Source organism: Struthio camelus, chromosome 4 (assembly GCF_040807025.1).
Source record: "Struthio camelus isolate bStrCam1 chromosome 4, bStrCam1.hap1, whole genome shotgun sequence".
NCBI lineage: Eukaryota > Metazoa > Chordata > Aves > Struthioniformes > Struthionidae > Struthio > Struthio camelus.
Genome location: NC_090945.1, coordinates 8,623,601 through 8,639,578, shown reverse-complemented (window position 1 = coordinate 8,639,578; position 15,978 = coordinate 8,623,601). Strand labels below are relative to the sequence as shown.

The window sequence follows — 15,978 nt, the reverse complement described above, 5'->3', positions numbered from 1 at the left end:
CTCCCAAGGAGGCCCAGAGCCCGGCGGGCGCAGGCAGCTCGGCCCCAGCCCGGAGCGGGGCGCGCGCAGGGCAGGAGGGAGGCGAGGCGAGGCGAGGCGAGCGCAGTCGTCCTGCTGCGAGCAGGGAGCCGGGCGCCTTGCGTCAGGGGTGGAGGAAGCCTCCCTCTCTGCGGCGCCGCTCTCCCGCTTCCGTCTCCGAGCGCAGAAAGGAGGTGCGAGGCCGTCGTGCGGGGTCGGCACCACCTGCACCTGACACAGAGACAGGCAGCGAGGCTGCAGCTGTTACTCACCAGTGACGCAGCCCCTCCAGGCGATGCAGGGAGAAGCCCCCAGGAGAAGATGCCCCCAGGCTCCGCAGGAAGCGCCCCCGAGGTCCCCGTGCGGGTGAGGGGCCGGGACGCGGCCCCTGCTGCCGGACGCGCTGTCCCAGGCTCTGTGCGCAGGCAGCAGCAGCAGCAGCGAGCCCGTGGCAGGATGACACTTCAGCGTTTGCTCTGACTGCCCCCGAGTGCCCGGCTGGGGCTCCTCCATCCCTGTAGGAGAGAAAAAAAAAGGAGAGGGCATTTCAGGAGAGGCCCAGCACTGCGGCAAATGGCCGCAGGCGTGGGTCGGGACAGTTGCTGGCAGTGCCAGCAGCAGCAGCCCCCAGGGCAGCGCTGGTCACCGGAGCTTTCCTGAACTCCCCGGGCAGCGCCCCGTCCTGCGAAACACGAGGCGCAATCCTGCCCCGCCAGGGCTTCGGTGCAGAACGCTCGCAGCAGCTCTGCGCAGCCCCAGCAGCCCAAGCCGGCACAGACAGACCAGCACTGACCCCCATGGCCTGCACAGGCCCTGTGGAGACACAGAGCCTGCTCTCCTCCCTCCCAACTGCCCCGCAGACATGACAAAAAATAACAACAACAAAAAAAGCTCAGCCCCCGCCGAGCAGGGGCGCAGCGCAGACCTGCCCAGGCGCCGCACTGGGACACTCACCGCACAGCGCCTCCTGCATCTTCGTGCCGGCGCCTTGCTCCTCGACAAGGCTCAGGCTGAGCCTTTCCGACTCGGCTGCTCCCACACAGCGTCACCTGCACTGGCAAAGGCCCTCGCGAGGGACCGGCCGCAGAATCGCAGCGAGGACGACGCAGCTGCGCACGCTCAGAGCAAATGCCGGGCTGTAACCCTGGACCTCGCTGGGACGGAGCGGCCAGGGATCACGGCGGCTCCCCACGAGGCTCCCCCCCGTCCGACACAGCAGTACAGCCGGACACGCAGCACCACTGAAACAGAGCTAACAAGCACAAGCATTTTGCTGGGCTCAGAGCCCAGAGCTGCCCCCTCCCCAACCCCCCAGTGCAGGAGCACCCGGTGCGAACGGCTCTTCCCCGAGTCTCAAGGCCCTCGGAGGAACGAGGAGCATCTCTGACCCCAGAGAGGAGAAACCCTGCTCTCTCTGTGGGGAAAGCAGCAGAAAAGCTTCGCCCAGGTTCGGCAGCGCAGCTGAACAACTGCCATTCAGAGAGCAGCACCCTCCCTGCAGCTCTCGCTAGCAAGCCTGTGAAGCGCACCTGGGTCACGAGTCCCGTCTCTGACCCAGCAGGGGTGGGTTCGGGGGACACAGTCTTGTACGCACTGACTCTGCCCCGCTTTTACCCCTGGGCCAGCCCCAGCGGTTCTGGCCGGGAACGGTGAGGCTGCACAGGGCCGCCCGCGCTCCCGCCCAAAGCCGAGCCTGGCGGACACGGGCTGGCACACACCAGCGCACGGGTACTCACCGCTGGGCCCCGCCGAGCTGGCTGAAGGCTTTGTCCTCTGGTCGCAGCCCACAAGGTATTTCACCTAGAGTACAACCATGCTTTTACGCTGCTTCAGCCTCCTGCCGCCTCTTTTCATCACTGGCTGGTTGTCAGAAGCAAAACTTGGTATTTGGGGAGACAGCTCACGCAGCTGGGGGAGAAACATACCCCTCTTTTGGCTTTTCCTCTGTCAGCTTCACCTGCATCACGTGAAGAAAATCCTGCGTGGATTATTCCACATGCTGCTGAGGTTATCCCATGCAATGGGGGGAGGGGGGGGGGGGAGGGAAACGTCCCTGACCTCAAGGACACTGGAGATATTCCACATCACACCCACAGAAAAATAGAATTTGCTGCCCGTGCAGAACGGCCGATGAAAAATTGCAGTTAACAGAGCATGCCTTGTTCCTGAATTGGTCCTCTGATATCAGTTACTAATGTCTCCCTTTCAGGGAAAGCAATGAACTTCCATTTATGCCAAGTTAGCAGCTGCCTGTTAGGCAGCTTCTTTAGGGTTAAGTGTTCCTGTACTGCACGGCACCAGCGCTATCATACAAAGGCCCGCAGCTGCAGCGCACGTTTGCAAGGTCACTAAAACACCCAGACCGCCACCGTCTGGCTTCCGACCATTTAAAAATAAGGCCAAAGTCAGGACTGGCTTCTGTTTGACAGCTTGTACCTGAGGCATACCATCACCTCCAAGAATTAGATGCCTTTTCTGCCTATCTGTAAACCTACCTTCATTCCTTTTGCAGAGCCTGTAAGAAAGAGAGCACATCTCTCACAACTCAGAAAGAAGGAGGCTTCACAGAGCTAACGCTGAGGCTGCACTGGGTGCATGCTCGGGGGTAACAACGATGTTAATTCATTGAAGAGAAGGTTGAGGCCAAACCAGAGGACTTGGAGTCTTTGAAAGCTAAGAGCAACAACGTTCCGCCATTGGGAGAGGACGCAGTTACATAGAGGCCTTGATCTGTAAAAGACTCCCAAAGGAAAATACTTGGATTCTGGCAATTTAAAAAAAAATATATATATATATACATACACACACACACACACACAGACCTCTCTGCAAAGCAGCACCTAGTGACAAATGGTGCCGCGTCAGTGGGATACGATTTCCATGCCTACTGCTTGGGTCTTTCATCTAACCAGACATATTACCTGGTCTTTTCGCTATATACATCAGTTGCCTTCCACAAACACGTTAACCTGGGAGTACCCAGTACGTCCATGCCTGCTGATGTGGCATACCCACAGGGATGCTGGATCGAGTTACTGTATTTTATCTGAAAAGAAAAATTACATTTCTCAACCAAGTACTCCAGCGCCTTACAAAAAGCCCTCTTTTTTTGGTACCAAAGTTCATTTCGATTGTTTAAAGGTTACAGTTCTTTCCCCTTCTCTGGTACCTGGGAGACGGTGCTCTGCCTCTTGGGGCAATGCTTTTTTGTCAACTGCAACGCTTGCAACGTTTTAACATGACACTGCAAATGCTGCAAGTCCAGCCTTTCCGGAGGAACTGAAGCACAGGCTCTTTGGGAAGGCAGCGATGGATTGTACGTTACAAAATCCCGCAATCAAGAAAGATGAACAGCTCTACGAGGAAGTGGGGGACGGAAGGAGGGTCATTTAATTTGGGGTCACTGTACCTGCTGCAGGGACTCTTCTGCTCCCCTCCGGGGCAGACGTACTGGAATCCCCTTGTCATCTGATCCCTCCTTCCTGCACTGCCTGGATTAGTTTCTTCTGCTCGTTTTGGCTGCGTTCTGTTAGGATAAAAAAAAATGATTCAGCTTGGGAGAACTAGAAGTAATGAAAGCAGCGACTCTTTCTTTGGCAAGCTGCTTCGCTATTATCCTTTCTTTCTTTTGTACTTTGGCTACTGAAGGGAGTCCCTTTCCTTGGCAGCGCCGCTCTGGCTCGCGGCTGACACCCATTCTCAGCTACATCTCCAGGAGCTGAGGCTGCTTGCCAGAAAAGGTTTTTATCTTTTGTTGGATGCTGTGAGTACTCACTTGCAACGTACCTGGTGTTTTCTTTCAGAAGCATAAAATAGAGAGGAAAAAGACTAATTGCATCACCTCAGTAGGTCCCCTTTCTCTTCCACAGAAGAAAGAGGAAGACCCATATTTCTCCCCACCCCCCCCACATGATAGCGTAGCTTTAAGCCGTGCTCCTAAGTGCTTGCCAAAGCGTTTCCAAGTCTTAGGCATCTGTTTTTTCAAAGAGGAGTTGAAAAGCTTAGCTTCCAGTACAATGCATTAAGTCTGAAAAAGAGGTCATCTCAGAAGTTTATCGCGCAACAGATCTTTACAGAGACTGCTTATCTCTAGGACTGGTAGCACGAGCACCCCTTGCCAGTCAAGACAAGGGGAGAGTGCTTTGAGAAGGGGATGTGCTGGTTCTGCGCAACAGAGCATCCAGAGAGGGTGACAGCGTCTCTCAGGAAAAGTCTGAAAGCTTACCACAAGAACGTGGACTACATCATCTGGTGTGCAACACACAAACAGAACCATCAGTCAACCCGATCTTCACTTTCTGACTTCTGAGCTAATGAAAGTGCTTTTTAAAAAAGAAAGGGGGGAGGGGGTTTATTCAGTACACTAAGTTCCCGTAGGTGTTAATTTCTGTGGCTCTTTGATACCTATGTATATATATACACACTTTCCCAAGCCTAAACTACATTTCCACCTGATGGGAAAACCTGGTAATTTTTCCCATCAGCACGGGTGCCTTGGTCTTTAAAGCTCTAGCGCAAGCATCTCATCTGGCAAGACGGTCTTTACAGTAGGTTGCAGTTTGTTCAATTAAAAACTAGTTGTAGTTGTCCTACTTTCAACAGTAATTATTTTCAAATACAAAGATTATTAGCTCTCTCTCCTCCTCCAAGGAGATTTTCCTAGAACACAGATTTGCATGGAGAAAGGGAAGAAACTGGGATAAAACCATGTACTGCGTGAGCCTGACCATTCTTCCCCGTACAGCAGCACTTCAGAGAGGAGAGGGTCACCGCAAGGGGGCCTGCGTCTCTCCGGTCCGCAGCCTAACACCAAAATCTTTCTTTTTTGTTTCACGGGAACCTCGGGGAAGCCGCAGTCCGGACGGGCGTCTCACCGGCCTAGAGAGCGGAGAAGCACATGCAAGGACAGTGGAAAGTTTGCAGCCCTCCCTGCTTCTTTCAGGGCAGGTCTGTTTCCTTAAGAACACTTTTAACAGCTGTTCCAGGTAAGTTCTGGTAGTTTTGGAGACGAGGACTCAGAGGCGTTTTGTGCAAACATACCTCATCTTTCCAGAGCAAGACTTTCCACGTGAGGTTAATCCACTCTCCACATCAACTGGACCAACCAGAAAGGCTGGCAGTCCTTCGATATGGGCCCCTGTCTAGCGCAATCCAGATTCAAGTCCTACAATTCATTTCTCACATGCCACAGTACCTTCCTGAGAGCATCCCGGATCCGAGGCGGACACCTCGGCTGGGCCGGCTCCGAGCTGACGAGCAGGGAGTGAAAACTCCAAATGCCAGGGCCAACCTCTGCCAGGGCCATCCCACGCATCCTGTCAGTATGGCCTTTGAGTCTGTTTCAGGTAGCCTTTTCCTCGTCCTTCTCGAAAGGAACGTGCTGTTCCTCCTTACTGGGGTTCTGCTGGAAAGAAGAACTACGTTATAACGTTGTCGAGCACAGCTATCGCTGCTCCATAAAACACAACTTTGTTGTTTTAAAGGAAACAGAGCACAGAACACAACTGCAAAGCACACTCCGTCTTTGCGGCCAGCTGGGTTGGGCAAAGTTCCTTATCCTTCGGTAGTCCAAAAAATTAGATACTGGAACGCTCGACAAAGAGGTGATACGCTGAACACAAACGCCCTGGAGGCTGAGGCAGGTAAAGGAAAGTTTCCCTTTCCAGCAATGTTTTTGGTAAGCTTTTTTACATTTGAAATAAAGAAATGTGGACAAGTTCATTAAATACAACCCCTGGTACATCCCATCGCTTCATGATGGGATGTCACACGCCTGCTGCTCATAACACCTAAGACAGACAGAAAACCCAGCCTCACCTGCCGAATCTAAGGACTTCTGTTCCAAAAATGCCCTTTCCTATACATTTCAATGAACTGAGGAAGAAACAGCAGCAATAGAAACAAGACCTGTGGGTCATCTACCTGGATCAAGTCAGCATGCAATGCTTTTCTTTTTGTTTGTTTTGAGGTCTTAGTCATCATGATGAGTGTAATTACTGCAACCAGCTGGGATACACCTCCCTAGACCTCCTGCCCACCTACACCTGCTCAGTGCACTGCCAGTGCAAAGACTCAGGCTTAGACTGCAAGCAGGGAATAGATGGCATGTGGAGCTCACAGAAAATCCTCTGCCCATAGTCTTTTCTGCAGTCTTCTGGAAAGCCCTGACCCCGGATGTGAAGCAAAAAGCAGCTAAGGCCTCCTTTTCTCCCCCCTCATCTCCTCACCCTGAGGGTGACTCGGAGGATTGCAGTGCTCAGGCACACCCCAGCATGAAGCTCCACCACACTCAACAAATGCATTGCTTTATACAGGACTTTGCCCTGGCACTGGGCAACAGAAGAGGAACAGCAAGGAGGAAGACTGGAGGGTGGGTGGGGGGACCCAATGCAGAGCTCTGTAGGGAACAGGAGGGTCATTTCTGGGCCTCACGTGCAGGATACAGGTGGACTCGTGCCCCTCTGGGCACACAGTGAGATTGAAAGCTGGGGAAACTCTGCTGCCAGGCTGAGTTTTCTGCAATAGGTCAGGACACAGGGGCAGGCACCAGAGACCTTTTCTGCACCCTCCACCACATCTAACTGGTTAACCACAGGAGGCAACACAGGATGCTCCACATGCAGCCTCCCCCTCCACCCCCCAGAACAGAGCAGCTGTGTGCTTCCCCACTCTGTCCAGGCTCCAGGAAACTCAGGGCTTGCACACTGGCAGACCTCACACCTCCAGAGCAGGACATGGCTGCACCCCTGGGGAGGGGGGGGGGGAAGGAGAGAAGCAGGGAGCAAGGGACCTCTCCCCACACTGACAGAAGAAACACATTAGGGTTTCCGAAAACCTATAACTTGCTTATGCACCCTTTCCCCTTGGGTTCAAGCTTTGGCTTGTCAGTTTTTAATGAAACAGGATTATCAGCAACAGCAACTCCTCACAAGAGGCAGTAAGCACTGCTCCATGAAGTCCAGTTGCCTCAGAGAGCAGCATGACTTGTGTCTGAAAGGCTAGGGAAACAATCCCTAGGTGGAGGCTTCTCTGCTGAAGAGACACTGCTGCCGCTCCACAAGCTGTCTTTGGAGGAGGTATTCAAAACCCGTCTGGATGTGATCCTGGGCAATATGCTCTAGAGGCCCCTGCTTGAGCAGGGAGGTTGGACTAGATGATCTCCAGAGGTCCCTTCCGACCTAAAGGATTCGGTGAGGTAGAGAATGCCTTCAATTTTCCTGGAAGAACAGCCATTAGACTGTCTCACCTGAAGCCCAGTTAAATTACTGGTTTGATGTGCATGGAAAAAAAGAAAACACACAGCACACACACACAGAAGAGCAACCCACAGATCTGGCCTGAAAGGGTATTTTCCTCTTTCCATAGACACCAGGGGAGCTCCAAGGATGCTTTGCATGTTGACCACCAAATACCAGGAGTCCTGCTTTGGAAGCATTGCATTTGGGTTGCCAGCAGCTAACACACAGCAGTTATCTGCAGGCCTTCAAGGGCAAGCCACTCAACCCCCGTGCCCAGCAGGCTCCTCAGATCACACCATGGACATAGCCACATGGAGGAGGCAGAACATGCCAAGGCCAAGCAATGCTGTGAGAGCATCTGCTCCCAGGGCTTGCCTCACTCATACCCAGCCTTGAAGGGTGCAAGACTCAGCCACAGAGGCTGACCAGAATAAGCCGAGGAACACATTTCCACTTCTGCTCCGCGGCTCGGAAAAATCAATCTGCTGTCTTCCTCGCTTGGTTAACAGCGGCAATCCTGTTCTGCAAACATCCCTGTTCCCCAGCCTCTGGGAAGCAGCTCTGCCAAAGACAAAAGGGGAAAACAGGCACTGCACAAACCACAGTAACTCTGCTTCAAGGCATATATGAAGTCCCTTCCTCCTGCCTCTCTGCGCTGCCTGGCTACATTAGGCAGCACAGCGGTCCCAGAAACCGCTGCTCCCTGTGACTTGCCATCAGGTTGTCAGCACCACCCTAGGTAGAGGCTGTCAAGGTCAGGCACTCAGCCCTGGGCTCCATTAGCCCAGAGAGACTTGGGCCAGCTCATTTGTTTCTCCCTTGGGCAGCAGGGGCTCCGCCCCTGCCACAGACAGCCCCCTCTTCAAGGGCAGGGAGCCGGGATCATGCCAGGTTGCCACATCCCAGAGTCACACTCCCCTGATGTTCTTCAGCAGCCTGAGGCAGGCAAAGACAAGGAAGCTCTTGCATTCCCACCTGCTCTGCTCCAGGGATCCACCTCATGGCTTTACTAGGAAAGCCACCTTCTCAGCCACAAGTGACTGCAGATCCCTGTGCAAAACCATGCCAGGTGTCTTGTCAAAACAGAGGCCTGTCTTCAGCAGCCTCCATGCCAAAGCAGAGGCAGGGCTCAAGTCAGACAGCTAAGGGTCTCTCCATGCCTTCTGACTCCAAAGCAACAGCGACCAAGTCCTAAGCACTCTGCTGCAGCTCTGTTACCAGCTTAACAGAGCAGGCAGCCTGGGAGACATTTAGGGTAAAGAAAGCACTAGTCAAGTTGCTTGGAAGAGGAGAACGAGGAAGCCTAAGGGACAGAGCTCACACAATACATAAGCCCTGTTGTGAGCAGCACAACTGCCATGCTGGCAGGCCGGCGGGGCTGCAAGTGCAGCACTAGGCTCCTGCACACTGACTTTCACAAGGGACCCTCTAAGGTCAAGGGCTCTGGAAGCACTTGCAGGAGAAGGACAGGCCTCTTCTCCTGCTTTACACCTGCTCTTTTTCCCATCTAGAGCATCTAGAGCACAGGGAGGCAAGTAACTGCACAGCTGTAAGCACGAGACCTAGCTGTGCCTATGACTGACCTGCAGCAGTGCCTTCACATGCTCAGGCTGCAGGGCTCAAAACCCCTGGGAGGATGCCAAGCCCGGGCCTGCCTGCCCCTGCTGCAGGAACCACCAGCTGCAGCAGTGTGAGCTGGCTCCCCTCCTCACTCAAGCTCTACCTCCCCCTCCAGCCCCTGACAAGCACACTGAGCTTCCCATGGGTGCCTGCAGGATCATGAGAACAAGACTTGTGAGAGCACAGGGGCGGGGCAAGGTGCAAAAACCTCAAGTCCAACAAGCCCAGGTGTGTTGCACTTCTGCACAGAAGCCACTTGCATCTGCCCTGCTCCAGCTTTCAGCCTAGTCTCTCCTGCCTTCAGCAGGCAATTCAGTTGTGATCCTTGGGTTGCCTTTCTCATGTGGACCACTCCTGCCACTAGGGCACCCCCTGATGACACATTCAGACCAACACTGCCATCCCTGAGGCTTCCCCTGAAAAACACTGCTCCTCAGCAGTCCCTCAGCTCCTATTGCCCAGGGGAAGGGGAAAGGGGCCACCACCACCACACCAGCTCTTACAGAGTCATAAGGAAAGACAACACATCAAGCCATTCATATGCTTTTTGGAACCAAGGCACTGAATCTCTCTGCCTGAGCTGAGCAGGGGAAAGGGGAAGAGAAGAACTGCACACCCCTGTGTCACCACCAGCAAGTGCTGACACTGAGGCCTGCAGAAGGCATGAGCTCAGCATCTTTTTTTTATCCTACCAGATGTTCAGGAAAGGAGACTTAGGATGGATTTGCTGCCTTTTCACAGGCACTGAAGCCACTCTTTGGCTCTCCTTTATTCTGAGGAAGGGAGCCCACTCTGAGCAGACCACAGGTGAAAGCCTCTGAATTCCTGATGGGCTGGGACTATTTGAGACAGCTCAAGAGGAAAGAGCATGGCCTGCATCACAGCACAGAAGAGAGCTAAGAGGAGAAGGGGCTCGTCCAGCTTCGGGGCTCTTCCAGGGTGACAGTGACCTCCTACAAGCCATTTCCATGAGCTCCCCTTCACCTTGCTTCCTCTCTGCACAGGCTCCCAGCAGGAGGCTTTAGGCCTAGCAGGCTCAGCACACCCCATTCTTCTTGCTGCTTCATTTTGTGTCCAGCTGACTGAAAGGCTAGAAGAGCCATAAAACAATGTGAACAAGGACCCTTGCAACAGATCTGGAAAGCACATGTCCAGTTTGAGAGGAGCCAGGGGCACCAAGCCCCAGGAGGCCTTCAGAAAACCCGAGCCCAAAAGCAGATAGGTACTATGATTTTGAGCTGGGCAAACACTTCAACAATAGCTCTTAACAATTATGGGTAACTCATGCTTATCCCAGGTTACCTTGGTCAAGGCAGCACTCCATGAACACTTAACCCCATTTAATACTTTCTAGTTCCAACCCTTTATATTTGACTCCAGGTTTCTTCTGGGAAAGAAATGCTGCCCTCCTCACACCCCCCTCAAAGCCATCTCTCTTTTATGTTGGTCTCCCTTCCCCACAAGCATCTGAAAAGTAGTGGGTTAGGAGCCTGTAGAATGCTACCCCCGCCTACAAACCAGTGCCAGAACTCCTCCCCAACTCACCTTACTGAGGTTCTTACAGGTGCACCTCATTTGTACATGGCAGCTCATGTCAGTCAGCTAACCCACCCAGCTCCCTTTGCAGCTGGGACATTGAGGGGGTGCTATGACTACTGGCAATTAGTAGCAGTCAAGCTTTTTCTTAGGGCTACAGCATTCCCCACACAAGTTGCAGGAGCACCACCCCCCACAGGAAAAACCTCTTTGTAGTAGTACAGAGCCCACAAGCAAACCCCCACTGAAAAAGAAAGTCAGTCTAACTCAGCAGAACAGGAACTTCTAGTGATAAAGGAGCTGAACAGCCCCCACTGTTTCCTAAGACAAGTCCGCAGAGAGCCAATGCTTTGTGATTTCAGCTGGTCATTGAAAAGCAAAACTCTCCACACTGGGAACAGCACATCATGCTGTTCCATGCAAAACAGGGATGACTCACCCCCTTCTGCAGGTCAGCTAGGGAGAGGCCACCCAGGGAAGCTCCTTGGCATGCTCAAGATGGAAGAGCCAAGTGCTTTGTTAAAGCAGCAGAAGCTCATGCTCTTAAGGCCCAGAGATGGTTAAGAGAACTTCCCCACAGCTGCTAGCTTTTCCCCAGCTGCAGTCCTACACATACTTCCCTAAAGCTCCCCAGAGAAATACTGGCCTATTTCAAAGCCACCTCAAGCCAACAAGGCCTACCACTGCCCTTGAAAACATAGTACTGCTAAAGTTCTGCCAGACCCAGCCATCAAGCTCTCTGACTGAACTGGAGACTTCTTCAAACACTTGATGCTTGCTTGCTTGGCTGCCCGCCCTGTTTTCCCCTGCTAGGCTTACTTAGAAGAGAGACAGCTTCTTCTACACTTATGAGAACCCAGGTGCTCTGAGGAGACCTGACTCACTCCCTACTTACACACTTGAAACACCTCAGCCTCCCTGTTGGCAAGCACAGTCACCTTCAGGCACTGGAAGTCACCTAGCTCTTCAAGAGCAATCGGTTGCTGCAAGCAGAGAACAGTGCTCTTCCAGAGCTCCCTTCAGACCTGAGAGCTTAGCCACCTTCTACTGAACCCCCTCCCCCCATAGGGCAGCCTTTGTCATGGCATACAGACAGGCAACAGAGCACACTCTGGGAAGAGTTACTTAGAAAGCCTCTGGAAGGACAAGGAGCCTATGCCTGACCAGTCTTGCTGGCTTAGCTTCTCTGCTTTTCAGGTACTCACATTGGCAGCTCAGCTGGTGCTGTAGAGCTTGATCCTTTTGTTTTAACACAACAGCCCAGAACACAACCCCACTGCAGGTTAAAAAAACAAAACATGGTTTGGATCTATTGATGAGTTGGGGGGTTCAAAAACCTGTTCTCAGCTCAAGTGACAAAGCAAACCCTAGCAGCAAGCACTCAACCACCATTAAACACTCACCCACTGAGCAACAGAAAACACAAAACCACTCCAGAGAACAACACAAGCTCAGAAGCAGAGAGCATCAGGACACACACACACAGCAACACACAGCTCAGAACTCCCCCTAACCCTTCAGAGAACACCAAACACACTGCTCTCAAAAAACAGCCCAACCGCTCCCCCTGCAACAGCCCCCTCAAAAACCAAACACCCACTCCACCACAACTCCCTGCCAGGAAACAGCCACCCCTGGGGCCAGGGCTTAAATGCAGCCCTCTGGCCAGTGGGGAGAGGAGATGTGGGTGGAAGCCCCCAGGTGACTCTGGTCAGGGAAGCCCCAGCTGAGTCTGGTCAGGGCAATTAAGGCCTACTGGTACCCTCAGGACCCTGGCGGGAGAGCAAACAAGTTTTGCTGTGCCAAAAGGCATCTTCCCTTAGAGCACCACCTAGAGAAACAGGGCTGAGTCACACTGAGCTCATCAGGTGCACAGATCTTCCCAGCAGCTGCTGTCACCTGCCCCCAAAGGCCTTCGGCAGAATGGTAGCCAAAGGCTTCTTTGAACACCGGCTAGCGCTGGATGTTGAGAACCTTCCCAACGTTTCCAAGGAGCTGTACCCGCCTAGATGCGCAGCACGAGCGCACAGTCATCCGGCTCCTGCAGCTGTTCTGTACCTTGCTAGCTATGGCTCAAGCGCTCCCAGCGCCAGAGGTGTTGGCTTTGGATTTAGCAGCAGCCCTCACAGATTTGTCTTTTCGGAGAGTTTGTCCAGGTGTTTTTGGAACCCATGCAAACTGTTCACATCCAGCCAGGAAGTCCAGAGCTTAATTATGCATTCGGCAAAGAAATACCTCTCGAACGCTTTGGGCCTGGCCTTGGCTAGCACTGCCTAGGGGCTTTTTTGCATTGGTCCTTGCAACGCAAGAGGTAGAAAGCAACAGCTGTCTTCTTTTCCAGAATGCTTTGGTGCTCCCTCAGAAAACTCTGAGCCTCCTGAATCACTCTGCTGACAGTTAAGAGGCCTGGCCCTGTAACGATTGCCTGCCCCATCCAGACCCTGAATGCACTAAGAGGTCTTAACTGCCTCCAGCAGCCTCACCTGGCACCTCCGCCCACGCACCCTTTGCCCATTGGCTTGAGGGCTGTATTTAAGCTGAGCCTTGGGGCTGGAGGCTTTGTTTAGTGGGGGTTGGGGGGTGTCTTTAGAGTTGGGTTGGGTCTTTATGTTTCTGTGGCAAGTTGTGGGGTTTGTTTTTAGTGTGTTTCCCCTCCCCACCCCCCCTTAGGTAAGCCTTCTAGTTGTGATGTGGCTTTGTTTGTGGTTTTGGTTTCTGCATGTGAGTCTCAGAGCTGTGTTGTGGTGTCATTCCTGCTCTTGCAGGGGGGTGGGGGGGTTTTACAGGGGTGTTGTGGCTCTAGCTTGAGCCCTGCTTCTTGAGGGGGGAGGGGGGGGTGTGTTTCCTTAAGCAGTTTTCTGGATGGACTGGCTGTGTTATTTTTTCCCAGGGCTGGGAGTGGGCTCTGTTGTTATGTAGCTCTGCCTGTTGCACCTGGAGATGTTAAGGGGCTGTGTTGTGCTCAGTGAGGTAGTTCCCTGGTGGGTGGCTAGCCTTGGGTTATGGATGCTTGTTGTGGTGGGGCTGGCTTACTGCAGTTGCTGCAGGATGTGTCCCCAGAACAGGGAGGAAGGGCTGGCCAACACCAGGTTGTTCTCAAGCCAGGCTTTCTGTGTTATGCTTCCCAGAGTGTTTGGGTCCGTGTTAATCCTTGTGCTGAATGCTTAAGGCCCCCCTGAGTGGAGGAGGGAGCAGCAAGTGAGTCAAAGCCTGTTTCTGTCCCCAGACCCTCATGGGTGACCCAGTCACTCATGACTGCTCCTGACCCAGTCATTCATGACTGCTGGGTTTGGGGGGCTGGGTGCCCTGCAGAGTGTTCACAGCAGGGAAGCTTTTCTGAGGGCCTTGTTAAGCTTTCTGCAGGCCCCTAATGGGGGCTGTAGCTTAGTCAGGGAGGCTTTTCCTCAGGTGTGGGGTAACACCCCCCTCCCTGGTTAGTCAACTGAGCTGTGAGGACTTAACCCTTCTTGTCCCTCTCCTAGGGCTTGAATGCTCAAAGCAAGGCTAGCAGTTGTCAGGGTTTCAGAGGATTTTTTTTAAATCCCTCCCTGAGTTCCCCTCTCCCTGAAGGAGTTTCAAGGCTCTGGGGAAATGTACTCAGGCCTGATTAAACCATCCCCCCCAAGGCATTTGGGAGAAGTCACTGCTCACATGTGCATGTAAGACAGTGTGGCAGCCTTGGTTGAGCTTGGTTACTGTGCATGGGTGCTCAGGTGTCCGATATGGGATTGCACCACTACCACTGAGAGGGCAAACCAGACAGCTTTCCCATGCTCTCTTCTCCTGCTTGCACTGTTGACTTGCCTGCTTCATGGGCTTCCTCAAGAGCTGAGAGAGGGATGCTTCAAGCCAGGCAGCCTGGGTTTCTTCCAAACCAGGGGAGGTCAGCACTGTTAACTTCTGTGGCTTCTGAGTCCCTCCAGGATTTTTCTGTGTGTTTTAAGGGTAGCACTAAAAAGAAAAGGTCTCTCTCAGGGGTTGCATGAAAAGAAGGAAAGCCACCTGGATTTAACTTGAGAAGGTGGGGGGGTGTTGGCTGTGTAGAGCAGCCTGAATGCTCTTGAGACTCAAGTGCTCTTGAGACAAGGCAGCATGTGGCTTCCACCCTGAGAACAAGTACAGCTCCTTGTTCTGTTTGGGGTGTCCTGGGCCAAGGTCCTCCTCTAGTTAAAAGGAGCACTTGAGGAGAGATGCTGGGGTGGTTTTTACCTTTTCCAAGGAAGGCTTGCTACAATGCCTGGTGCTGCTGGTGCCCCCTGGAGTGGGAGAGGCAGAAGGGGAGCAGGGACTGGGTCAGAGTAACAAGGGGTGGGTAGAGCTGCCTGTGGCACAGGGCTGCTTTCTCCCTTAGAAGAAGCAAAACATCTAAACTAACCTTGCTGCTAAGGCCTTTAGGTAGGGAAGGGAACAGTGACATGAAAGAGCATGTAGCTTCTGAGGAAGTGAGCCAAAACTGTGGAGTAGCTCTACTAGGATGTGCTTTTGTAGTTGTCTGTTAACATGAGAAGAGCAGGGTGACTTCAGGCAAGGGCTTCTCAGCTGAACAAGTCAAGTGCAAGGAAGCAGCAACAGCCCTCAGGGAGGGAAGAGCTGTTCTCATGCCTCAGGTCTCTGTGGGTTTCTTGTTCTTTCACCAGCCAACTGAATGGGTTCAGGCCCTCAAGCAGGAACCCAGCCTGGCAAGGACCTGGGTCCCTGCCTGGAGAGTGGGGGGGGGGGGGGTGAGGAAGGCCTGCAAGTCAGGGTGCTGGGGGCCTGCTTGCTTGGGGGAGCTCCTGCCAGCTGCAGCCCAGCCAGCTCCTGCCTCAAGCTGTCCCCTGGCATGGAGGGGCTGGGGCAGGCAGGAAAGCAAGGAGGGCAGCTCTTGGCATGAGCACTCAGAGCTGTCCCTGGGGAAAGCAGGGTTTCTGGACTGCCCCAAAGCAGCAGGTCTGCTCTGCAGTGCATTAACAGCTACAAAGCTGCCTGAAGGATCTGGACAGAAGGAAATGAGTGTGACCTTCCCATTATGGGGGGGGGGGAAGAGCTGCTGGCCCCCTTTCTGCTGCTGGAGAGGCCAGAGCTGTGGGGTGTGTTGGGCCCAGCAGGCCTGGGGAGCCCCCCCCCCCCCACTGCCCCTGAGCTGTGGGGGCTGGCTGGGAGGGGGCAGGTGGGGGGGTGCTTACCTGGGTGCTGGTCTGCTCTGAGCTGGGGCTGAGGGGTGCTGCTGGTGTGGGGCAGGCTGTGGTGGTCTGAGCAGGCTGTGTGCTCTCCTCTGCCTCGGTTTTGGGGTGGTGGGTGCTGCCCCCTGCTCCTGGGCTGTGTTTGAGGGGCGGCTGCTTCCTGCAGGCTGCTGGAGGGCTCGGTGTCTCCGAGCAGGGGCTGTGAGCTGCTCGGCAGTGTGTCCCCCCCCCCGTGTCCTGTGGTGGGCGGCCGTTGGGGGCGGGGGGGTGGGGGGGCGGCGGCGGCCGGCGCGAGGCGGCCGTTGGGGGCGGGCGGGGGGGGGCGGCCGGCGCGAGGCGGCCGTTGGCCCCCGGGGGCGGGGGGGGCGGCCGGCGCGAGGCGGCCGTTGGCCCGGGGGGGCGGG

At 54.2% G+C, this 15,978-nt stretch overlaps 1 protein-coding gene across 4 annotated transcripts; it reads right to left on the bottom strand.

The window, feature by feature from the left end:
- Nucleotides 1-1,341: 1,341 nt before the first annotated feature.
- On the bottom strand, nt 1,342-15,795 carry LOC138067115 (uncharacterized). 4 transcript variants are annotated; one of them, XR_011140778.1, is made up of 8 exons: nt 15,578-15,795; nt 14,217-14,363; nt 4,746-5,419; nt 3,428-3,544; nt 3,188-3,311; nt 2,940-3,064; nt 2,514-2,748; nt 1,342-1,975 (listed from the first exon to the last, which is right to left on the bottom strand). XR_011140778.1 is itself a non-coding variant. In XM_068941317.1 (8 exons), the coding sequence occupies exons 3-7, from the start codon at nt 5,224-5,226 to the stop codon at nt 2,589-2,591; spliced, it is 540 nt and encodes a 179-aa protein (XP_068797418.1). In that variant the 5' UTR covers nt 5,227-5,419; nt 14,217-14,363; nt 15,578-15,795; the 3' UTR covers nt 1,342-1,975; nt 2,514-2,588. The 4 variants fall into 4 exon arrangements, 2 of the variants coding, with proteins under 2 accessions (XP_068797418.1, XP_068797419.1); XM_068941317.1 differs by having other exon boundaries at nt 5,213-5,419; XM_068941318.1 differs by lacking the exon at nt 14,217-14,363 and having other exon boundaries at nt 5,213-5,419.
- Nucleotides 15,796-15,978: the final 183 nt, after the last annotated feature.